Source organism: Corvus cornix, chromosome 2 (genome assembly GCF_000738735.6).
Source record: "Corvus cornix cornix isolate S_Up_H32 chromosome 2, ASM73873v5, whole genome shotgun sequence".
NCBI lineage: Eukaryota > Metazoa > Chordata > Aves > Passeriformes > Corvidae > Corvus > Corvus cornix.
In genome coordinates this window covers 59,238,003-59,263,441 of record NC_046333.1, presented here as the reverse complement: position 1 = coordinate 59,263,441, position 25,439 = coordinate 59,238,003, and the positions used below count along the sequence as shown (strand labels likewise).

The following is a 25,439-nucleotide window of genomic DNA, read 5'->3' as shown; positions in this document are numbered from 1 at the left end:
ATGATTAATGGAAAATGTTTAAACTATAGATGCAAAAAATCTTTTATACAAAATACTGACTTTGTATAAAATACTTTTTTATGGAAAGTACCTACATGTCTGATAGATGTGTATCTAGTAGATATCTATGTATATTTTAGTCACTTGTGTTGGGATTTTTTCTTAATATAGGTTTTGGCCACATACAAAGATGCTTGTAGTGAATTAATTTCAAACAGATAAAGTTCAGAGAGAGAATTTTCCTTCCAAGTGTTTACTTTTTACTTTTGGGCAGAAGGCAGCTGTAGAACAACTGTACTGCTTACTGTGACTTCTCCAAATAGAAGCTGACTGCCTCGATGAATTGGCTCAAATATGTACATGCAGCTGTTTGGTGAGGAGGACTGTTATCCTTTAGGGCCCTCTAGGGACTGAACTGCAACTGCCAAATTTTATTGCAGACAGAACAGAGGTTTAGAGCAGAAAGCTTTTATTTGGGCTCATGGACCATCAAGTGGCTTCTGCCCGAAGATTAAGATCTGGATCTTTGTGGCCTACCTCCTTCCCACAGTGCATGAGTCTTTCACTGATGATCAGAACCAAAGGGTTTCTTTTGTTTGCTGTGCTGATAGCTGGAATTGCATATATGAGTGATGCAGATGCAAATGTGTCCTCATAATCAAAGCAAGTTCTAAATCAGAAGTGTGATTTCTGCTGAGGAAAGTGTTTTAGATTGAGCTTAGCCATCTCAAATATTTATGAACAGCCAATGTTGAAAGAGAGCACTGCCAAGTGATTAGGACTGCTTGTTCCAAGCACAGAACAACTGAGGGCAACCCTAGACAAAGCATTGCCTTTTTGTTAATACCTGGTTTAGAAGGGAAGCAATCTGGGAAAAGTGAGCTGGACAAGAGGAGAGTGGGAGGGAAGTGGTTGTGCACTGAGGTTATGCCTGTCACGTTAGTTGTTGTACCTCTGGATCACACCAAGCACAGACCATGCTCCTAGGGGTAGGGCACCTACCATCAAGATGGCATTCCTGCTGTGGGAAACACTTGGTCACTGGTGTTAGAAGGGCTTTAGAAGCAATGCTCCGAAGAGCAATTATATGGTTCAAGACCAGGTTAAGTTTTCCTCTTGCCTCTGTTAGGCAAAAAGTGTCATGTGAAGATTTTACAACATGAGGGCACTGTCTTAGTCCAGAAGAAGAGAATGCCCAAAGTCCACCAGCTGAAAGCCACAGCACAGCCAGCAGCTGGAAAAATACACATATGGACTGAGGAATCATCAGCATTTTAAAAGGTGGGGAGAGATTGCCTCCTTCTCAAGGATCCCAGTATGCCCATGTTTTGGTAACTACATATGCCTGGATTTTGAGATACATGGCTAAGTTTTAGCTTGCTTCTTCCATCCTGTATCAAGTGTCTGTCATCCTCACTCTGCACCAGAGCAAATTAATACTAAATAGGAATGTTAAGGTCTCATGGCCACTGCAGACTGATAGATGGAGCCATCTGGTTAATAGAGATACCATAATGAAAGCATTAGTTCTTAAGTATAGCACTGCAGATCTTTTATCATGTAAGTGAAAAAAAAGAGGCCACAGCGAGGACTGAATTTAGGCTGCTGTCTGTTTTCTACAGCACAGGGAAGCAAAACTGAATTAGTCCAGGAGCTCACATACTGCTGCTGTCATTGGAGTAAGAAATGCTGGATGTGCTGGGAAAAATATATAAGTATTAGAAATTGAATAACTTTCATATTTGAAATTACTTTTACTAGGTAATTTGAGAGACTTTTAAGGCAGAAATATTCTGAATTTTAAGCACAATGCTGCTTGTGTAAATCCAACCCTGCAGGGACATCGGTTCTTTTTGTTTAGCTTTTAATCTTGTAAGGCCAAAAATTACTCTTTTATTAGGTGTAGAGTTTTAATAAAGTAAAATCATTCAGTAAAGGTCCCTCAGTTTGAACTGCCCCTTTAATACTGATAGTTTCTCTGAAACAATATGCATTGTGCAACACCTGCTCTGATACCAAGCAGGATCCCAAGAGTGGGCTGCAGCTTCCCACTGTGTGTGCCCTCTAACAGAGCATGGGCACAGCTCCTGCCTCTGGGCTGCTACCAACCCCCACACTCGGGTTCCTGCCTGGAAGGTAGGAATGATGGGTCTGAGTCACCTGTAAGAGGGGAAGGAGTTGAGGTGGGTGGTGGCATGCTGCCTCAGTGAATGTCCTGAAGTTGGATTATGATATAAAAGAGAAGCAAAAGGACTCTTAACCTGGCTGGATTTTAAATTAGTTGGTTCTCTTTAAAAAACAAAACAAAACAATGACAAAAAGAAAAAAAAAGAAAAAAAAAAAAGGTTTTTGCACTCTCAGAAAAGGCTTCAAGGCTGGATCAAAAAAAAGACAATGATGTTCTTGTTCTCTGAGGCATTGGAGTAGAAGAGTAAGAGACAAAGTTTAAGATACTCTGGATATGCTTGTGTGTGACACATCATGGAGAAATGTTACAAAGGAAGGATGAGGGGGTGTAATTATTAAGTGGCAGAGGGAGTGACCTAAAATGGAAGACTTCAGTACTCTGGCATTGAATTCACAGTTCTCCATCAAATGTGGGTGTAAAATAACTGCTTTTTAAAAAGCCAAACATGTTGAAGTACTGAATGGGTGAGAGGGGGAGGCAGATGGGCACCTCACCTTGCTGTAAAGCTGAGTGAGGTGACAGGAGTAAATAGCCCCAGACTCATCTCACCACCCACAGTCTCCAGGGTAGGGAGACTTGCAAGGTCCATGGTCCTTAAGTACAGAAGGCTCCTTCATAGTCAGGGTGACTACTTTATATATAAATTCCTACATCATAAACACCTACATTTACTAGATCAGTCCCATCATGTCCTACACTTTCCCTATCTACAGTGAATGTTTTTTCAACAGTGTTGATCATAGAGCTCTGAACTCTGTTGGCCCTATTCACTTCACTGTAATACAGATAATTTCTAGGATGAAATCTCTCTTCTGGAATACATGTAACATCTTTCAGAAGAGTCTAAAATAGGAACTCTAAGAACATTAACTTAGAGCATTTTTCAAGTTCATCTTACTTGCAGTCCATTAAAGTGAAGTGACAACTGAGGTGTGACATGTAGTAATTATACTGATTGTGTTGTATGTGCTCTGCAGGAGCCGAATGATTTGCTGGGGATATTAATTTCAAAAGTCAGACAGCAAAGGATCAACTGAGACGAAAAATCACTACAAAGTGACCTCAGACGAGGGGAAAAGGAAGAGAGGGGAGTGTGGCCCAGCTGAAGAGTTCAGTGCTGTACAGTCTAGCAGTGAACAGAAGCATTTTGACACCAAAGGTGGTTTCCATGGAACTGACTGCAGGTGTCATCACGACAGTTCAGTCACCACTGTGGGTTCCCTTTATGGCCTTGGAGAGAAGTGGAGTATAATACAACTGGCTTGTTTAGGTGTCTAAATTAGCATGTGATAAATCCTAGATTCCCTGGTTTATGGAGGGAATGTGTGTGTGTGCTGGCCCATAGTTCAGTGCTCCACCCTGAGGGAGGGGGTGAAATGCAGGTGCAACCCCAGACTGAGCTACCACTACCTTATTCATACACAGCCATGGCTGAGGCCTGATCACTACCCTGTGGCATTTCACCTCGAGAGCAGGGAAAGAGTAGCTAAAGAGCAGAGTGTATAGCATCCCTTAGAGACTGCATATAATGAGATCAGGTTGATAAGGACTCTCTGAAAGAGAATAGGTATAGATTAACCTTTGCGAATAACAAACCTAGTGAACCTAATTTCTTTGACCTCTAAAACAACTTTTCATGGTCACAAAAAGTTAATCAGAATGTAAAAGCTCTTTATCAAATATTCACTGTTGGAATCAGTATTGGATTTGTGTATTCGAACTGCTGTGCAGCCCTGAATAGACACATTAAAAGTGGTTTAATCCGACTGTACTTTGGCTTTAGCTTAGTGTGTCAATCTAGCAGTGCAAGTCAAACAGCTTTCACTTGCGGGTTTTCACTGCTTTGCTTGGATAAATTCATTAGCAAGGCATAAAGTAACTGTGAGGGACTTTGGGAGCCATGGAGATCTTCCTGATGGAGCCAGAACCTGGAGATAAGTAATAGCTGGTTCTCAGTGTAACACAACACTACAAAGAGAATGTCATGAAGCTTGACTGGGCAGCATATTCATTGAATCTGGTTATCCACACTCAGAGAAAGATGTAAGCAGTAGTAAAACCATGATTTTTTGCTAACAGGGACGCACCTCTCCCCCCACTCCCTGCTTTGCTTCAATGTGTTCCACATGGCTTCATCTGTCATTTGTCAGAAAAAGTGTCAAACTACTTTAATTTCACTAAAGTGTTGACTTGGCCAAAAAACAGTGTTCTGGCACACCTAGACCAAAACGAAAGTCTGGAATCGTCATGGTTATCACTGCTAGTTACTCACAGACTTCATGGGAAAACACAAGCAGTCCCTGAGCTGAAGGCCCTGGGCTCAAGGGCTCTGAGCTCATGTCCAAGGATCCCTGGTCCCTTGTGGTTTGGCTGCTAAGGCTCAGTCTGTACTGAAGAAGAGCCTGGCCTATCCAGCCTGTCCCAGGGTAACAATCTGGGCTGTCTTCTGTAGTCAGAAACAGGCCTTTTATCCCATCCATCACAGAGCTGTTCTGCCCGACAGCAGAAAGTCAGTTTGAACAAGAGGTTTAGGGTTTTGGCAGCAAAAGTAAGTGAAAAGATCACCTTGGTTACTGGTTAGGGTTGTATCCTTGCATAGCACCATTAACTGCATCAGTACTCCAGCCTGTGCAGCACAGGACTATGCACAGGTGATAGTGAGAAGGGGTGCCACGCAATTCATGGCTATCAGGAATCTTTTCTCGCTTTCCACACTCCTGGAAATGAGGTGAGACGCTGCAGTTCAGATGGAAGGATGCCTTTGTAGGGAACTTTTCAATCTTTATGTAGTGGGAATAGACAGCAATCCCTGGGTTTCTCTATGGAAAAGCAATTAGTCCTATAATATTTCCTCTTTGAAATGGGGACAGTAATGCTTGGTCATCTCCCAGTAGTATTATGGGAGTAGATAGTATGTCTTGAGATCTATTTATGTCCTGTATGAATGGAAACCATGCATGACCTGCAGACAGACCATATTTCCTGTCCCTGAAAATGACAGTTTATCTCTTGCTGCTGTTTCATAGCTTAATCTATACTTGGTTGGCTATGACATAAAGCACAACTGGACAGTGTAGACATATAGTACTCTTATTACGAAATTTAAATTACAAAGACAGAAAATATCAAAAGATCAGGGAGAGAATTTAACATTTTCAATCAGCCTTTCTCCTACATTTTCTTACTATTTAAGTTAAACCAGAAGTGTTTCTTTCCTCCTGTAGTAATCACCCATCTCCAAGAAGTGAAAGTACTCTTGCAAAGCTAATAAATGAGAATCTATTTGCAAAGATATTTATTTATGCGCCTGGCACTTCAGGGTGCTTAGAGGGTAATCTCAAACTGTGAGCTCTGCACTGTGTAAATTTAGAAGCGATTTTTCTAAATGTCAAGTATTTATTACATGAAAAAAACACTTGGAGTGTAGAGCAGGTCCCCAGTGATATACGGTGCATTTGGGGAAGGGCCTCTTGGATGAACAGAAATAATATTTGAGAGATGAAAAGCAAATCCTCTATTTGAAATTGCTTTGCGTACATGGAAAGGAGCTTGGACAAAGGTAGAAGGCCAGTTCAGTTCTTTGCTTTGTCTCATGCATAAAATAGTGCTTTTCCAAACCTTTATAACCTTTATATCAATCTGTCTTTTCTCATCCTGCAGCACTTCTACCACCTCTGCCTCTCCTCCTTACCCTCATAAGAGCTCCAGCAGGCTCCATTCAGACTACAGAATGCAGAATTTATTCGTGTAGGATTTTACCCATGTAATGCCTTACCTTAATGTCAACATATCTCTTAAGTGTGAAGCAGTAAAGTGCAACTCTCCAACTGCCAGCTGATGATATGAAATATAAAGGACACTGATCTATTGTGAGAAGCCTGTGATGACTGTTGTTTTGCATGGAAATATGAGAAGCACCAGAAGCAAGGGAAGGAACAACTGAAGGTGGCCTTACAATGACATCAGCCAGTGCCCTTAGCACTCAGTGGTACATCCCCTTGGGGCCCAGGGGTTTATGTATGTCCAGTTTGTTTAAGTGTTCTCTGACCTGATTCTCTTCCACCAAGGTACACCTTTCGTGCTCCAATCTTTCACACTCGTCTCTGGGGATTCCTGGGAATTTTGTCTTTTTAGCAAAGGCTGAGATGAAGAAGACATTAAGTACCTCAGCCTTGTCCATGTCCTGTGTCACCAGAATGCCTGCCCCTTTCAGCAGCAAGCCCACATTTTCAATGGTCTTCCTTTTGCCCCTTATGTATTTATGGAAGCTTATCTTGTTGCTCTTGACATTCCTTGCCAGAGTCAACTCCAGTGGCTTTGGCTCTTTCCTAACAGTGTCTGTTTGCTCAGAAGGTGTTTCTACATTTATCACAGGTTACCTGACCCTAATTCCACTTTCTGCATGCTTTGTTTTGAGATCTGAGTTTTTCCAGAAACTCCTTTACAATCCACACAGACCCCCTAACATTTTTGCTTGACTTCCTATTCTTTAGGATGGATTGTTCTCAAGCATAAGGAAGGTGATTGCTGAGTATCAGCCAGCTTTCTTGGACTCCTCTTCCCTTTAGGCTTCTATACCATGGGAATCTTTCAAGCAGATCCCTGAAGAGGTCAAAATGTTCTCTCCTAAATGCCAAGGTTGGGATCTTGGTCTTTGCCCTGCTGTCTCCTCTCAGGGTTCTTCACTTCACCATCTCTTGGTCACTGCAGTCAAGGCAGCCTTTGACTCTCACATCCTCAGGGAGCCTTCCCTTCTTTATAAGTGGGAGATACAACAGGGCACCTCTCCCTACTGGCTTCTCTATCCCTTGGGTCTGGATGTTTTCATCAATACTCTCCAGGAACCTCCAAGATTGTGCTCTTCCTCCATCAGGTATTGTTATAGCTACAGTCTGCTGTGAGGACCAGAACCAGAGAATGGGAGGCTGTGAAAGGCCTCATCTACTGGTTTTTCCTGATCAGAGCAGACACCCTCTGCAACAGGCACCTCCTTCCCCATGGAGGTGCCTGATACCTTGGGCTGGGCTGCTCCATCTGTCATTCCACAGCAGCCTGCCCTGTTCCCTGGCTGGGGGAGGTGGGACAGTCCCTGATGGTTAAGTCATTCCCTGTCAGCCCATGTTGGGAGCGTCTACAGTGCTTATTCATCTGATGACAGTAAGTCAAGGTCTGTGGATAGAGGTCCTGTGTCTTATTAGTTCATCTAATAAAGTTGGGGGGAAATGACAAACTTTCATCTGAAAGCTTTTCTTCATTTCTGAAATAGATGCTGTGAAGTTCAAATCAATTGCTCCAAGTTCAGTTAGGTACATAGGAACTCTACTACCTACAGAGGAAAAGGCAGCTAGAGAATTATGGGTTAAAGAAGAGAAAACCTAAAAACATATCTTGCAAAGGACAGGGAGAGACAAGTAATTTACAGCCTGTGAGGAAAGTGGAGAGGTTAGTGGTGGAGGGGATATAGCAGTTGCACAAAACGCACACAAAAACAACCCCAAAAACAATCAAACAAAAAACCACAACAAACCCTAGAAGCCAAAAATATGAAAATGCTGATTAGACACAAAGATATTTTTTGAGACACTTTATATCCTGGTTTCATGTGGGAATAGAGTTCATTTTCTTCCTAGTATCTGGTATAGTTCTGTGTTTTGGATTCCATATAAGAATAATGTTGACAACACACTGTTATGTTTTGGTTGTTGCTGAGTAGTGCTTGCACTGAGCCAAGGACTTTTCAGTGTCTCATGCTCTGAAAGTGAGGAGATAGCTGGGACAGAGAGCAGCCAGGACAACTGATCAAACTGGCCAAAGGGATATTCCACACCATAGAATCTCATGCTCAGGATATAAAATGCGGGGAGTTGAACGAGAGAGGCTGAGCTCAACTCAGGGACAGGCTCGGCATCAGTCAGCAGGTGGTGAGAAATTGTATTGTGCATCACTTTTTTCACCTTTTACTCCTCTTTTTTTTTTTTTTTTTGTAATCTTCCTTTTCATTGTAATTATTATTATTAGTAGTAGTAATATTTTCTACATTATCTAAATTATTAAACTGTTCTTATCTCACCCCCTGGGTTTTACCTTTATCTGATTCTTCTCCCCATCCCACCAGGGGTGAGGGGGCAGGGAGCAAGCAAGTGGCTGTGTGGTGCTGAGTTACCAGCTAAGGTTAAACCATGACACCATATTATACTGAGAACTGCCCACCATCATGTTGAAAAGCCCTCAAGGAAGAGGAAGATGAAAAAGAAAAGGAAAAGGAAGAGAAAGAACAAAAAATCTCACAGAAAAACACCACCCAAGTTTAAGAGGACAGTGAAAAGAACTACTAGTCATGTCCAAATGGGAAACCCAGGAAAATCTGGCAGTTGAAAAGTAGATCTCTAATGAGACGGATCAAATACCTGTTCAAGTGGCAAGTTGCTAATAAAAAAAACACTTTTAAGCACATCCAAACCATGATGTCTGCCAGAAATTCAGTGCAGCTTCAAGTGAGATAGTCAAGAAGTAGAAGGATTACTCAGCAAAAATAAGAAAAAAATCTTAGATGAATGCAGCTCATTAAGGAAAAGGTGAAGAAGCCCCCTGAGACAGACAAAGAACAATCTCAAAGTGAAAAGGTCTTGAAACAAATCAATACATTGACAGGTAAGAAGAAGGCAGGATGGCCACCATCAAACAGCTCTGCAGCAACTCAGCAAGAAACTGCTGATCTGTGAACTGCAATGCACCTGGTGTCAGAAGAATAGACAATGCTTGCTATCATTTCAGGCTCTTAAAAAGAGGCTCCAGGGCGATGCTGAAATCTAGAGAGCAATAATGCTAATGTTTTTACCTGGCAAGATCAGGAGGAACTGTGAGAGCAGCTGTGCTGGGTAGGATCCCTCATGCATTTTTTCCTGGGGAAGTCACACCTCATGGATGTGGTGGAAACATCTATAGGATTATACAAGATTTGTGGGTAAGGGTGGGGCAGATGGAAGATTTTGTCAAAAACCTTTGCATAACAATCACTTCAAATTTCTAAGAGACACAAAGGTCGTGTTCTCCCAGTTTTAAGCTAGAAAGCAGGAAATGACAGAAATAATGGGGAGCCTTCACTGTGGAAGGAAGCTCTCAGTGGGCTGCCACAAGTATTTGTACATTGGACTTTACCATTCAGTACATTCCCCAGGGACCTACCCAAGGCTGTCTGGCAGGCTGACAGAAGAAAAAAGGGCAATCAGTATTAATGCTGAGCTCAAAGATGCAGAAGGGTTTTGTGTTCCTAGATAACTGGGTGATCAAATGGGGAATGAAAATTTAATGTCAATGACAGCAAAGTGGGAGAAAAAATAACTCATAGCTATTAGTCCTTAGGAAATAGATCTTTGAGTCACTTTGGATAACTTTCTGGAAACATCAGCCCAGTACTGAGCAGTGATCAAAAAAGTAGCTAGGATATTTTTACTTACTTTGAGCATAAAACAGGAGTTCTCATTATGTCACTGTATTGCTCCAATGCACATTTTGAAGATCACATGTTCTTAGTCACCTTGTTTTAAATAGATCATAGCAGAACTAGCATGAGGAACAGAGTGATGAGGATTATTAGGGATACAGGATGACTTCCGGATGAGAAGGCACTCTAGATGTTGAACCATGCAGAAGTGCTAGAGGAGAGTGAGTAAAGAATCATAGACTCATAGAATGTTTTGGGTTGGAAGGGACCTTAAAGATCAACTAGTTCCAATCATGGAAAGTACTTTGGGTGGTACAGAAACACACTTCCACAGCCACCCAGCTGCAGGACACTAAGGGCTGAGAGGAAAAGCTGGGGGGGGGGGGGGGGGGCAGAAAACCTGTCATGCACTCCAGCAAGCATCATCAAAGAAGAAGGACTGCTGGAGCAGAAGGTATGTTTGTAATTACCATCTCCAATTTGCAAAATAAGCCTTAAAAATATTATTGTAATGGTTTACAGTAGGTGGGAGCCAAGGTATTTTTTCAGTATTTAAACAATAGCTAGGAATGGGAATGGAAACCTGGTCTGCACATGGAGTGCTTCAGACAGCAAAACCTCCCCATATTAGTCACTCTTCCATGTATTATAAAGGTGGTTGTATAAAAGGGCAGAGATCTTCTAGCTCATACATTCCTCAGATACCCATGAAATCTATAAGGTGTCTTAAGTTGGTGTTCCAGTTTGGCCAAATTTAGAAATATATCCTCTGAGAGAAGGCACAACCACCCTTCCCCCACCAGGTTCGGGAAAAATAAATTTTCCTCAAAGGAAAGTGAAGGAGATAAAACTATTTATTTAACAAACACACGGGGAAAGGATAATAATGCTAAATAATAAAACCTCTCACTGTGGAGAAAAAACCTGGGAAAGTGTCAGAGTCCTCCCTTTGGTCTCCTCGGAGCTGGGGCTTGGCCCAGGGCCAGGCCCTCTGTGCTCGGTGGAAAGTCCTCCTGATGTGTTCTGATATTGAAGCACTCCCATGGAAAAGGGAGAAAATCTGAAATTCCAGGGAAGGAAAGAAGTTCAACTCTCAGTCTCTCTCCAGAGAAAAAGAAGCTGAACCACTGGCCAAAAGCTGACTGGAAAAAACAGCAAGCCGGGTGCTTCCTCGCTTCCCTGCCCCAGCTGGGGAAAAAAAAAAGTCGCTATCTCTGTGTGACCCTGAACAAGCTGCAAACTGCTTTGAAAAAGTTTTGCTCAGTTTTTCCTTCCCTCTCAGGCTCAGTTTAAAGGCATAGAAAGGCACAAAAATTAATTTCTGGGCATAGGGCAGCGATATGGGATACACTTCATAAAGTCACCCCAAGACAGTTGGGAGGTTTGGGTTTCAAACCTTCTCCTTAATTTGGAAAATACGGACTTTGAATCTAGGTCATTCTCAGATCTTGTATATGGCCTCCATCCCACTGCCAGGTACAAAGACACACACCCCCACCTGAATTTCTGCAAGATTCTTGACTGGGTCTGGCCAAAATGGAGTTCACTGTGTTCACAGCAGCCCTGGGAGTGCTGTGCTTTGGATTTGTGACTAAAACAGTGTTGGTGGTGCACCGATATTTTGCCTGTTGCTGAACAGTGCTTGCAAGGCATCAAGGCTTTCTCTTTGTTTCCCACTCTGACCCATCAAGAAGTCTGGCTGAGGGTGGGAAAGACACTGGGAGGGAACACAGCTGGGACAAATTACCTTCATTGGCCAAAGGGATATTCCATACCTTACAATGTCATGCTCAATCAGCTCAACCATCAGCAATAAAGTACTGGAGTAAACCAAGAGGGAAGGCTTCCAAGGTGGCCATTGTTCAGAGACCAGCTGGGCCTCCATCTGGCTGTGGAGCATCGTGTGTGATTGCCTTTATTTTTCCTGGAGTTTTCCCCCACTTTTTCTTCACCTATTAAATTGTCTTTATCTCCACTCACAGATTTCCTTACTTTGGTTTTTCCTTTTTTGTTCCCCATCCCACTGGCAGTGACAAGGAGAAGCAAGCATTTCTGTAGGTGCTTGGCTGCTGGCCAGGTTAAACCTACCACTCTTCTCCATCCTGAAAATGTATTTATATGCTGTCTCTCAAGTCTGAGACAGCTTCCTGCCTCGCAGATAGCAGCAGAGAATAACTGCAGGACAATTCTTGGGGAAAGCGGTGTCTCTCCCTTTGCAGCCATACCATCCACCCTGTATCATTCACTGCAGGCAAGAATCCACCAGCCAGAACAAAGTCTCCATGCAGGCTGTCTTTGCCTTGCAGTTCACGTCATCCACCACAGGGAGACAGCTGCAATACGTCTCTGGAAAAGAAACCAGCCCAAAATGTCAGGCTGAGGCGTTTGTATGGAAACTATGACACCCCACTGTGCAGAGATGTGGCTGCTGTGGATTTGCCCTTTCCTGAGGCGATGAGTTTGGTTGCTGTGGACGGAAGCCCACAAGCAGCTTTCCCCTCTGGCCTAGGGAATGGCCTTGGACTGGGTTGTGAGGGGCCTGTTAGCCAGAGATTTGCTGCCCTTAGTGCAGAAAGAGGGAACGTGGAATGAAGGATGCAATATGCTGTGGAGAGGAAAAGGGTCTTATGGCTAAGGTAACTCTACGCTGTTGGAGAAACAGATTTTTCTGTGTTTGTGCTATAGCTTTCCTGGCTGAAGCTGAGAATTTCACTTGAACTGTGTTTTACACTGGTACCCCATAATGTGTGAGCTTCATTTTGTGGGGACTTAATCTGAAATCTAGACTGGGAAAATACCTGGACGTGAAATCAGTAAGTGCCTTAAAACTACACAGTGCTAACCACCTTCCCAGTGGACCCCTGAGGTTGGCTTCCACTTCTGAGCTTGACTGCAGTGCTCCATGGCCCCATGTTTGATACAGGGCTGACAATACCCCACCTCTCACAGAGGTGTTGCAAAGGATCATGAAGAACAACAGAGGCTTCTCTAGAGGAAATTAAAAATTTGGACTCTTTAAAGCAGATGAACTGGGGAAACACGCAGGCGGGGGATCTGAAATGCTCTAGCAGTGAGCAGTGGTGATTCCTGAAGTGCTATTGGGTGTGCACACTGCATGAAACAAGGTCCATGGGCTTGCAGCTCAAATCTGTAGGATTATGCATGAGCATAAAGGGACCAAATGAAGACTGAAGATATAATTTATTTTTGGCACTTCCTAGTTCTGCATGCGTGATTGCACTTGAGTAAATGTCTCTTAGAGCAGTTTATTGTATGCAAATTACTTAATTTTTTTTTGTAATATCCAGGCTTCCTTTCCCCTGTGGAAGGATTTCATAATTAAAATCTCCAATACTTATTAGGGCGCCAGCAAAATTCTCTATCCAGCCACTCAACTGTTCATCCTCTCCAAACATGGGAATTTATATCCTCTGGTTGCCTTCCCTTCCAGCAGTTGGCATAAGCAAGCCATGGCCAGGAGCAGGACCCTCCCAACACCAGGTGAGCTCCAGCTGGATGTGATCTCCTCACAGCCTTGGGTCCTTGGTGACTGCCACCAACAGGGAGAGTTATGACAGGGATGTCAGCCACAAGTGTCTCCATGCTCCATGGGTGCCTAAAGGTGATTGAGAATTTACACGATATGTTTAAATGACTAATGGGAAAACAGACCAGTCTCAAAGTACCCAGTAACCCACCTACATGTGGGACCTTGCACCTGCAAATAGGACTTTGAATGTGACCCCTGGAAGTGCTCTAATCACAGGTGCTGGGCCTAGCCTGGTGGGATTTGGCCCAGGCCCCAGTTGGGAAGTTTCAAAATGGGCTGGGATGAGTGGTTTCCTATGAGCAGTTTTCTGAAAGTTCCTGCTTTTGGGTGCTTTTGTAGCTTTGCCCAGACCCCTGTCAGTCCATGGGGCAGCACCCTGCAGCCTGAGGCCCAGTGAGGCCAGCCCCCACTGCCAGCACTGATGGACAGCTTTCCACCATGCTGCCAGCAGGCGCCAGCCCAAGCATCCCGAGCAATATAACCTCAGAGTTAAACATTCAGAACCTCAGAGCAGTCTTGAAGGTATTTCCTCCCTGCACTTAAAAAAATACAGATGTTCCCACCCAGCACAGTAGGGCACCAGTGAAAGCACCAGATTCATTTACAGATGTAACAACTGAAAAGAGCTGACACAGGGAGGGGAAGAGAGAAGGCCAGAGCCTTTGGCTGGGACAGAACTGCAAGCACTCTGTGAGCCAGTGTGTTCAACAATGAAATATTAGACAAGGGAGAGATGAAGGAGAGGAGAGGAGAGGAGAGGAGAGGAGAGGAGAGGAGAGGAGAGGAGAGGAGAGGAGAGGAGAGGAGAGGAAAGAAAAAGAAAAAGAAAAAGAAAAAGAAAAAGAAAAAGAAAAAGAAAAAGAAAAAGAAAAAGAAAAAGAAAAAGAAAAAGAAAAAGAAAAAGAAAAAGAAAAAGAAAAAAGAAAAAGAAAAAGAAAAAAAGAAAAAATGAGAGAGGGAGGGAAAAATACATTTGCTGTTTACTAAAGCAGACCATCTGGATGGCAGAACGGCATTAGCTACACATTCCCAGGGGCTTGGAATATGGAGTCTCTGGTAACAGTTTCCATGTTTTGCAAGATTATTTTAAAAAATTTAAAAAAAGGAAAACAAGGTTCTGGCTACATGAGGCAAAATAAACTGAATATGAGGATTCTCAGTCATCTGAAGGATTAATGTTGTTGACTCTGGGAACAGCTCACATGTTTGGAGGCACTCACTATGTAAGCTCAGGGAAGCAGCTTCATGGGGCTTGTTGGAGGGCAGGACAAGCACCCAGCCATCGGTGGGGGCTGCCCCACTTGGTGCAGCTGCTGCCTGCAGTTATTGGGATGTGAAATACAGTTCTGAGGTCAGCTGCTGGCTCAACACTAAGCAGCTTTCAGTAATTATATACGAGCATAAGGCTGGTGTCCCTCGATGAAACACTGAGAAGTTTACACAGCCACTGTCCACTCTCCACCATGAGGGTGCTCTCGCACTTGCAGGAGCGTGGGTTTTTGAGGTCTCCTGCAATCTCCTTGTCCCCTAGGCAACTAGGTTTATTTATTTTTATTTATTTTCCTATCTATTCCCAGGACTGAGAGCTCTGCCACATGCTTGTCTGTATTCTGAGTAACCCCAAACACTGAAGAGCCAGGAATAACTCCTTTGCTGCAGTCAGTGCTTGATACAGGCACTTCTTTTATCTACTGAGTGAAGCAATCAAAGGCAGCAGAAAGCATTGAGCCAGGTAGCTGGTGGCAGAGGGGGAGCAACATCTGAACGACTATCACAGCCTATGGAGGTCAATGTACATATATATCAAAAAGCACACTGTGCTGTGGGTCTCTGCCCAGAGCCACTGAGGGTCCCCGCCAGCCCCTAGCAGAGCTGGCTCTCCCTACCCACATGCTGCCAGATGCCACCAACCAGGGCTCTCCCATTGCTTTAGCTGCAAGAAATTACATTTAGCACTGGCTCAACTTTTTCAGTACCTAGATCCAGAGAAATACCTAAGTAGTCTGCAACAGGCAGGACATCAGTCCCTTACTCCACACTTGCCCTAAAAGGCTGTTGATAACCTGTGCCTATAAAGGGCTCAAAATGAGATATTACACAGGCCCAGAGCTGGCATTATCACAGAAAAGACTTCCCATGCAAGCTCATTTGTGCTTTATCAGTCTGGATGTTGAAAGGTAGTAGAAAACCTGGTGTCTGTAATCTCTGCAACATGAAAAATGCTGAGTTCACTCTCAACTTCTAGAGAGACTATTCTACCCTCTATGTGGTGGACCAGTTGACTCTGTTCTGCTTTGCTGAGGCAAAAGCTGTGGCTGAGGCTTGGGTCTAGGCACCCTCCTCAGTGTCACTTCTGCCCCTTTTGCATGAAGGAGTCATCAGAACAAACAGATCAGCTGCAGGACTTTTCACTTGGGAAGCACATAAAGCACCAAACTGGACAGGGACATATCCCAGCCTAATGGATTTATATGTATCATCAGCCCATGTTTGGTGCAACAGTGAAACTCCCCCCTGGCCTGATGGGAAGTGGGAGGCTGAAGTCTTCTTTGAACACTTACTACAGAAAAGTGGGGTAAGAACAGCACAGGTGCTTTTCTGCTGTGAAGAACTTCAGCAGCCTCTTCTCCCTAGGTGGCTCAAAGATGTAAACTGCCCTCATGCCTAGGCTCCACCTTCAGGTTTCAGGATGCCTGTGTGTTGGAGCTGCAGAGGGTTTCAGCACACCCCAGGGACTGCCCACCTCCCTCTTCAGTATCCTGGCTGCAGGACTCCTACCCTGGTGCTGCCAGCAACTGGAATAAAAGAAGCAGAGTCCTACTGCCCCCATACCCCATCCAGTGCCTGCACTGCATCCAGTTAGTCACACACTTGAGCAAGGGTAAGAAGAGGGATGGGAAAGGAGTAAATTGTTTTCATCCCTGTCAGATGGAGACAACAGTAAGTTTTTCTTACAGATCAGTTCCAAACTGCTAACAAGAGTGTCTGTACAACATGAAAGTACTACCCTTACTCTGAATGCTATTCATATTTACTGAACAACTTCAGTTTGCATTTACTCATTCCAGAAAATTTGTACCTCAGTAAAAGAGTTACAGAAAGCAGGCTTTACAGAAGTAATACAGAACACAGTAGCTACTTTCATGGGGCTGTGCTGCGGGTCTTTATTGTGTTTAAATTTGACAAGTATGCTGCTCTGCAGAAGAAAACTTAAGTATTCAAAGAGGACTTCCACTACTGCTTCCTGGAAGACTTATGGCAAAGCAGAGTGGAACTTGCATTTACACTGATGTTCAGCAGAGAACACCAAGCATGGTGGCTCTCCTTTTGTAAAAGGGGTTTAAATACTGGAATTGTCAGCAAAAAGGCAAGTTAGTCTCTCCTAACCCCCACTCCGGGCAAAGCCTTCATTTAGCTTCTGTAATACCAACATGCCTTTGGGAACTAGTTTTTCCTGGAAAAATAAGTTAATGCACCAAGTCAGCTGTTAACTTTGCAAGGTGCTGTCTGAGATAAGGGCTCACATGAACTATTTCTCTGCTACATAACTACTGTGTTTTAGAAAGCCAAGTTTTAAGGTACTTCAGGCATTCTGACATTTAGTAACTGCATTAACTAGTATATGGAAGCAAGATTAATTTTTATTAGCTTGAAGTATTTTATTCAAGTGATAAGAAATATCATAATACATTATGCATCTGCCAGTTATAATCCATTTTAATTGGTTCCAAAACCTAAGCAGTGAATAAGACAGTTTATCTAGTTAAACTGAAAAAACAGCATTCCACACAGCCAGTACTAGAGATGTCAACCGTATAATAATTCCAGCATTATGTTGTTATGGCTTTCCAGAAACTCGTGAAGTTAACAAATTAGAACACATCAAGAGCCATTTTCCAAAGATTTATTGAAGTAGCGACAGGTTGCTCATACTGTGCTGGAAAAAGCAGTTTTATTGAATTCAGATACTTAAAAACAGTATTGCAGCACAAGATATTGCTATTTGTAAACTAGGCTCCATTGTAAACTCTAATCCTTCAGGGGGAGTCAGTTTGTAAGATCTAAGACCTATTTCCTAGCATAATCATCTTGCGCTCATGGAAAAACTGCAGAAAGGCACTTGAAAGCTGTTTCTTCCTTTAAGACATGGACTTTTTCAATCTTGCTGGTAAGAATTTCTCCTTTAGTAAGTATGCATCGTCACTTCAGCTTTACTCCAAGTCATCATGATGCTGGGAAGTTTCATTAATAACCTAATGAAAAACAGAAACACTTGCATTAAGTTTTAGTAGGAAGATTGCTGTGGGTTTTTTAAGAGTTAGAAGTGGAACATCCACTTCCAAAATGTGAACAAGCAGGTATCAGCTCTCACTTATGAGAAATTCTAGTTTGTAAATAGCATACAGAAATAATTTAAGTTTTATTTACTTACACTAACAACAGCATCGTATCCTAGGCAAGTAAAGTACCTGTGTTTCCTGCCACATGTCAGCTGAACTTAAATAATCAATACACAAGTAACAGTCAGCAACTTAAGGTTTTACTATCAGATGAATTTTGATTTTTTCCAGATAATCCTGTTTTCTATACCTACATGTTCCGTCACACAGCCTGGAGTGCCAATTGCTGTTCTACTCAATACTTACTACCACGTACAAGCTGCAGTAAGCAGTAGACAAACTTAAGAATTTAAGGTAACCAGCTGTCATAGAAATAAAATTGAAAGTTACCACCAACCTGTCCATCTCTAGTTTCGACGGTCTTAATTAGAAGTGTTCTCTTTGAGTGAGTGTCAACCATTGGCTGAGACTCAATGTTGGTTTCTGCAGAAGAAGATTTATTATTACCAATAGTCTAGATGAAGTGCCCCCTCAAAGAAATGAGGTGTAACAGATCTTAGTGTCTACTTTCAGAATCCTATTTAGTATAAGCCAGGTCTTCTACATGTTCTCTCTGTGTCCCTTAAAGCACTTTCAGCAGGTATCCAAACTCATTACTTGCTATGTACCAATATTTAAAAATATGTGTCCAGGAACAAAAGAGCTGCTACCACCCAAGATTAAATAATTGCAAATACTGTAGTTGGATCCAAGAAGAGTATTCAAAACCAACTGCACTTATACAAGTTTAAAAACCAGCATAAAAGGAACTATCCAGAACCCTCATGCTAATGATAGAGCAACTGCCTAAACTGAAGTAGCAGAAACAGCTTACCTCTCAGGTTCAAAGCAGCAAAGGTTGGAATAGGCATGTTAATCCTGAAGGAAAAAAAAAATGGATAAAATCAGACATGGGTATAAAGTATCTTCCAGTAATTACTGGTTTTAGAAAAGCATCTGCATGGGATTACCTGCTCTCTTCACCCTCCAGCAGTTTTCTGTAGGTGGCAATCTCAATATCAAGGGCCATCTTTACATTCAGCAGGTCCTGGTACTCACGGAGATGGCGAGCCATCTCTTCCTTCATGTTCTGGATCTCATCCTGCAGACGGCCAATAGTGTCTTGGTAGTTAGCAGCTTCAACAGCAAAATTCTCCTCCATTTCACGCATTTGGCGCTCCAGGGACTCATTCTGGAAGAGAATAGTGAAATCCAGCACTGCTGCAGTTCAGTCATTCTTCCCCACCCTCAAGACCCTTAACATTTTAAAAAAGGGAAAGTTGTGTTACATTAGCATACTTTCTGAAAATCCCCAGACATGTCCCAAATTGGTCATATCCTTATCTTCCCTTTGCCAAGTCAAAGAGGGTTATTCTGCTACGTGATCTGAGGTGTGCCACATATTTGCTCTACTAGGTGGCAAAGCCATCCTTTACAGTAAGCCCAACACATGCAGTTCAAGTGAGCATGCAGGCAGTCCTTACTAGAAGAGATTTGCAGGTGTGCTAAACACTGTTACATCCATTTCAATCCTGTCCTTAAGGCAGACACGTTCTAGCAACAGCAGAATTTGCACATTTTACTGCTCCTGAAGGTTTTTTTATAACTTTAGCTGTACCTCACAGACAAGGCATAAACACTTTCAGAAAGTGCTAAATATACAGTGAATAGTATATCAAGAGAATGAACTCATTGTTTACAGCTTTAGTAAGACTAGTTCAGTGTATCAATCTAGCCAGTGCACTGTTGTGCATGCAAACAAATTGAGCCCATAGCATCCTTTTCAAAAGTACTAATACACTGCTGAATTGCATGGCAGATGACCTGCATTCACATCCAAATTCACAGTTAAACTGCAGTGCAGTGCTTAAAGCTGCAATGAAGAAGAACAACTGCTGTCTTCTACTTACGCTTCCCTTAAGAGCATCGACTTCGCAGGTGAGAGACTGGATCTGTCTGCGGTACTCATTGGCTTCCTGCTTGGCCTGGCGCAGGGCATCGTTGTTCCTGTTAGCAGCTTCAGAGAGATCTGCAAACTGGAAAGCCCCAGTCTGGTTAGCATAACCCTTCAACAGAAATGGTGAAAGAGACTTTCTGCGGACACAGCAGTTGAGGGCAACTGAAGGTATTACAAGGATTAGCACCTGAAATGCTTAAACATTAGCATTACTCTTAAAATGCCTATTTCTAATTGTTATATTAGAACTCATGGCAAACTTTCATACTTGTTTTCCCACCCTGTACATTTCCCATCTTTTCATCATTTTTTCACTCATTTCTCCAGTACTTCATCCAACATCTGCTTTCAGGTACAAGCACAGAGAAGACTGCCAATGCGCACCCATTACTTTGATGCTGTAGTTACGGCACAAAATGTTTTCAGTTGTACCCCTCCCAGACTAGGATTTAAAAAAAGACTTTGTGTCATGGTTATGTTCATGTCCATTAGAGCAACTGAGGGAACAGCAAGTGCTACAGCAAAGCTGTTACATACAATTAGTTCCAGTGCCTGATGCATTTTACTTACTTTGGACTTGTACCATTCTTCAGCTTCCTGAAGATTCTTAGCAGCAACACTCTCATACTGTTGGCGAACATCACGCAGGGCAGCAGTAAGATCAGGCTTAGAAACATCCATATCAATCTGGATGTGCTGTTCCTGGAGTTGGGCCTGCAATTCTCGGATTTCCTTAGAGAGAAGCAGACACTCAACATTATTGCACAAATGCACACAGATCATACACAGGTGGAGACTCTGGGACAGAACCAGCAAAAAGCTTCCTTGCTAGACAGTCTGCATCTGAACACAGACCTTGTTTCTCAGCTTACCTCATCATGAAGCTTCTTCAAGAAGACAATCTCCTCTTGCAGGGACTCAACTTTGCGCTCAAGATCAAGACGTGCCAGAGAGGCATTGTCAACATCCTGATGAGAGAGAACGATTCATAATCTTACAAAACGGATGTAGAAAAGTCTTACAGCAAGTTCAGCAGCATACAGACTGATGCTACATCTGAGCTTTCTGGCAAGACAACAGGAAATCAAAAGCTGTAAAAAAACCTTTTTGCCATCTCCTACCCCAGCCTTAAACGAATATATACGCCTTCACTGTGAATTTGCAAACCATACCACTTATGTTGATCACATCATTTTTGCTGACATGCTGCTAAGCATGATCAAGAGCACACAGATCATGGTGGGTGTAAATCCTACAAGTACTTGAGTCAGAAGTCAGCAGCAAGCACTTCTAGCTTGACTACACTGAAAAAGAGTTAGTCTTGCAATTTGCAAACTTCCACTTTTCAGTGGGTCTTAAAAGTGCAACACATGTGCCTTCATGCCTATCAGTGGGCTTAACTTAGGAACTCCTTGGTGACCAAGGACAGAGTTCCTTAAGTCCACAGACCACAGTTTTAAAGCATACTTGTAAAGCTGGTGAGGTACGTATAGGAACTGCAGCATTTACTTCATGCAGGTCAACATATCTCCCTTGAGAAAAAGAAGGTATGAGCATAAACAAACTGAGCTACTCATCATTGCCTACACCCTCACAGTTGCTGGCAAAGACTCCACCTTTTGGTGGACTGAGATAGTCTTAATCAACAGCAAAAATTCATTTAGAGCATAACAGAAGACACATCATGAATGTTACATGGGAGCGCTTGAGTTAGTTCAACAACATAACTTAAGACTAAACACTGAATGGGAACCTTCTGCATTTTGAATGTGTAGGGCATTCAGTCTGCAAAGGGGAAGATTGTTCCTTTCACACTAGTTACATACACAGCCACATGCTTGTGCTCACAGGGTATTAACATATCAGGTTCTCACAGCTTACTCTAAAGCTATTTTGGATTGCCCAAAGCATAAGCATTCCTGATCAGCAGCTCTCTTTATTATGGCACTTTTGAAAAAAGGAGTGTTTTCTTTAGACTCCTAGAAAGCCCTTCCTTGGATCACTCCTACTCTGGGGTAAGGTCCTTGCTCCAGAAGAATTATTCTGTTTACTTTATCCAGCAAAACACTCCTTTCATGTGTCATTCCATAACTTTTCTATCAATTCAAGTTTTACACCCACAGTTCATATCAGCTCCGTTTTTCAGTTCAGGGAAAGAATTTCCTAATTAATTTGTTCTCCTCCCCCCAAAACCCCTCAAGATCATTCTAGCAGAAAATTACATGGCTATGACCCAAAATGTTTACACAATTGGCCAGACATCCAAAATTTTCTAGAGGATTTTAAAGAAATCTTCACCCTGAAGGCTATTAATTTTTTTTGTAACAACAGAATAGCTACAGGATTTTAGGACCTTATGGTAAACTGAAAACAACTTAAACTGAAGACATTTACAATATGTGGTATGTACTTTACTATATGCTATCATTTATATATTCCCTATCATTAAGATTCAGTGTTTCAATAGTGCCCAGATGTGTGGAGAACCACACAAACGAATAAGCTACTTGTAGCCTGAACAAACAAGTACAAGTTATAGATACATACAGTTGGAATATGCACTGATTTTATTCTAGGAGATTCTTCAATGCAAGCCACACAGTTTGCAGGATTGAGCATCCATTTTTACCTCAGACAAACCTCCTGTTAGCCAGGACCTGACCTGTTAGTCTTGTTACAGGTTCAGGACCTATTCCTTGCTGCTGGACTAGCTGGCAAAGTTGCAGTAAATAACATTCTCACTAACTGTGATGCTTGTCCTGCCCCAAAGGAACTCTCTGTCCCATGTACCACAGGCTAACCAGCCACCACAAGTACTCACTGAACCTCCACGTTTATTTTATGCTGTATGTCCCTCAGCACATGAGTAAAATCACATCTTTGCCCAGAAAAAATAAATTAAAATTCAGTACATATGAGCTGAACCGTCTCTGAAACAGGCAGCTTTTTGGAAATAAAAGCTTAAGTTCAGATATTCATTCTTTATTTTAAAATACTGAAGTAGACAACTGTTCCATCAAGTAAAAAGTAGCTTTGATGGTACCTCAGATCAGCAAAGTACCTGCTGAAGTGTTCCAAATCTATACAACTTTCCAGTGGAAAAATATAATGATTTAATAAAGAGCTGCACATTTCTTTAAAATGGAAAGCACAACAGGATATTTCAGCTTCAGTGTTCTAGGAAGTTAATTTCACTTTCACTGAAACAGATTTAGGTTTCAAAACCTGCATGTTAACTCCCCCCTTCCCAGTAAGGAAAAATGAGGTATGACTGATGTTCAAATCAAGCACACCAGCACACACTGGTTATGTCAAGAGTAGATTTAGTGTAGAGTTTCCATAGACAATGATTCACATTTCTTATGCACAAGCTACAGCTCAGGAGGTTAAATGGATCCAATTCTGACTGTCATGCATGCACACATCTGCTAGAGGCTGAGCTGCTGAATGACCCCTTCCCAAAGTACACGGAAGAGCTGGATAATGAGTGTGGGGTATGCGCTCCAAGCCAAGTTCACTTTAAAGCCTACAGCCTTCATAACATTCAACTGGTTTGAAATACAGACATGCCTAGAATGCACCAATTAAATATGAAATATCATTTAAAAGCCAAGCTTAAGTCAATTGATCCTTCAGCTGAATTCAGCAATGAATCAAAGTAGATGAGGTTCTCTAAAACTTAAGCTAAATTCTCCTTCATAGAACTTCACACTATATTAAATTGTCTTAGCACTCAAAAAAACCCCAGAAGCTTAAATTAAGGTAGCATCTCAAAACTGTTGTTTCAAACTTCTGTCCTCAGAACGCCAGTGGAGACTGAATTCCCAGGCTCTGAATGGGAATAGGTGTTTCAGTTTCCCCACACTATCTCATGAACACACCTGCTCTCTTTCAAGGACTATAATCATACCGCAGTCAAAAGCCTTTCCCAGGAAAATGCTGACAATCAAGTACTTATTATTATTATTAATGCCTATGAAGAGCTCTGGGACAAAGTCAGCCTGTACCCAGCTGCCTAGAGATATGGGCAGTCACTTCCAGTCTGGAAGAATGCTAGCAATGCTGTTTTACACCAGCAGTTTTAGGGAAGAGACCTTGTTTTGAGAAGGCACATTCCTAAATATCTCCTAGTCCAAACAAGGCTTAATCTAAGTTGAAAGCTGGTTTTGCACAAGTGAAAACTTGAGCTTAAGAATTTTCAAACACTGTTTGCACAGTTGTTTCTGGTTGTCATGTAGGTTTTACTTTATCTGGGTAACATCACAGCATCCTACAAAGACTAAACTCTAACATAACTTGTTTCTTAGGTTAACATCTTTGTTTTACAGAGGATTAAATTCCATGTTCTTAATGGACACCCAGAGGAAGCAGGCTCAATCCTGAGACCTCACCCCACGGAACATATTGTCTACTTCTTGTCAGCAGACAACACCCACATGAAAAACCTTAAATTTGAAACTGTTGCCCAGTAATGCACTGACCAGTGATTCATCAAAAAGGAGTTCTGCTTTGTACAAAAACTGGACCATAATAGACACATTTCGCTAGAAATATGCCCACACCATTACACATTTAGTAAGAATGCAGCCCACTGCGCCCTCCCCTCCGACACAAAGGGATCTATTATTTCAATCTGCTGCCACCACACTTGCCATAATGCCCGTATCTGCATTCCACGGTGAATCCCATAGAAACCATTAATACCGTTCAGCCAAGCGAGCAGATGGCCCCCTTTCACTTTTATTGGATCGGAAAGTGATTCCACGTCGGGGCGGTTTTTGTAAAACGGGCTAGCCTTGGATAAAGCAGGACAATAGTTTCCCTCCCCTCCCCTCAGACCGCAGCATCCCCCTAAAGAAAACACGGAGGGCTTGCGTGAGAACTGACGGAATCTCTTTGTGCAAGGAAAGCAAACTCCTGCACTCCCACCCTCCGCCCCAGGCACAGCCACCACCTCCTCGGGCCCCTCCCTCCTCCACCAACTGCTAACCTGTCTGAAAGACTGCAGGGTGTTCTCGGCCTCCTCCCTCTGAAGCATCTCCTCTTGCAACCTGGAAGGGGCAAGACAGTGGTGAGGAGGGAGCGGGGGTCGCCCAAATCCCCCCCACCCAGCCTCCCGCCGGCCCGGTGCCGCTAGGGATGCTCAAGGGCTGCTTCCACGCCAGGGGACAGGGCGGGGAGGGGAGGCAGGGGGAAGCAGCGGGAGGCACCGGCAGCCCGAACCCGCGTCCCCCCGGCACACTCACTTCTCCCGCAGCCGCATGATGTCGTCGGCGAGGTTGTCCCGCTCCACTTCCACGCGTGCCTTGTCGTTGGTGAGCTGGTCCACCTGTCGCCGCAGCTCCCGCATCTCCTCCTCGTAGAGGTCACCCAGGCGGGACGTGCCCTTGCCCTTGAGCTGCTCCAGCTCGGCCAGCAGGATCTTGTTTTGCTGCTCCAGGAAGCGCACCTTGTCGATGTAGTTGGCGAAGCGGTCATTAAGCTCCTGCAGCTCAACCTTCTCATTAGTGCGGTTCGCCTTAAACTCCGTGTTGATAGCGTCGGCCAGGGAGAAGTCTACGGAGTCGTGGAGCCGCATGGGCGGCATGCTGCTCCGCAGCCGCACCGACGTCGTCTTGCTGGCGTACATACCGCCGGGCGAGGCGGACACGTACCGGGCGCTGCTGGGCCGCAGGGCACTGCCCAGCGAGTACCGGGTGCTGGACGTGATGTAGCGGGTGCCGGTGCTGGGGCGGCTGCTCCCGCCGAACATGCGGCGGTACGAGGAGTTTTTCGTGCTGATGCTCATAGCGACGGCGGCGCGGGCTTTGTAATCCGGGAGCGGAGCGCGACCACTGGGGCGTGCGGCGAAGAAGGGCGGTGGCCGCCGCCCGGGCCCCTACTTATGGGCGCCCCCGAACCCGCCCCCGCCGGGCCCGCCC

General features: G+C 43.5%; 2 protein-coding genes across 2 annotated transcripts in view; one reads left to right on the top strand and one right to left on the bottom strand.

Annotated features, from left to right (window-relative positions):
* Nucleotides 1-8,122, top strand: part of ST8SIA6 (ST8 alpha-N-acetyl-neuraminide alpha-2,8-sialyltransferase 6) — a 54,882-nt gene extending 46,760 nt beyond the window's left edge. Inside the window, exon 9 of the mRNA XM_039548933.1 lies at nucleotides 5,849-8,122. The gene's annotated coding sequence lies outside the window, so the exon portion shown is untranslated. The remainder of the gene's footprint in view (nucleotides 1-5,848) is intronic.
* Nucleotides 8,123-16,816: 8,694 nt separating this feature from the next.
* VIM (vimentin) lies at nucleotides 16,817-25,383 on the bottom strand. The gene is made up of 9 exons (XM_010399417.4): nucleotides 24,765-25,383; nucleotides 24,509-24,569; nucleotides 20,391-20,486; nucleotides 20,089-20,250; nucleotides 19,472-19,597; nucleotides 18,533-18,753; nucleotides 18,397-18,440; nucleotides 17,920-18,005; nucleotides 16,817-17,435 (listed from the first exon to the last, which is right to left on the bottom strand). The coding sequence occupies exons 1-9, from the start codon at nucleotides 25,304-25,306 to the stop codon at nucleotides 17,394-17,396; spliced, it is 1,380 nt and encodes a 459-aa protein (XP_010397719.3). The 5' UTR covers nucleotides 25,307-25,383; the 3' UTR covers nucleotides 16,817-17,393.
* Between the last annotated feature and the right edge of the window lie 56 nt (nucleotides 25,384-25,439).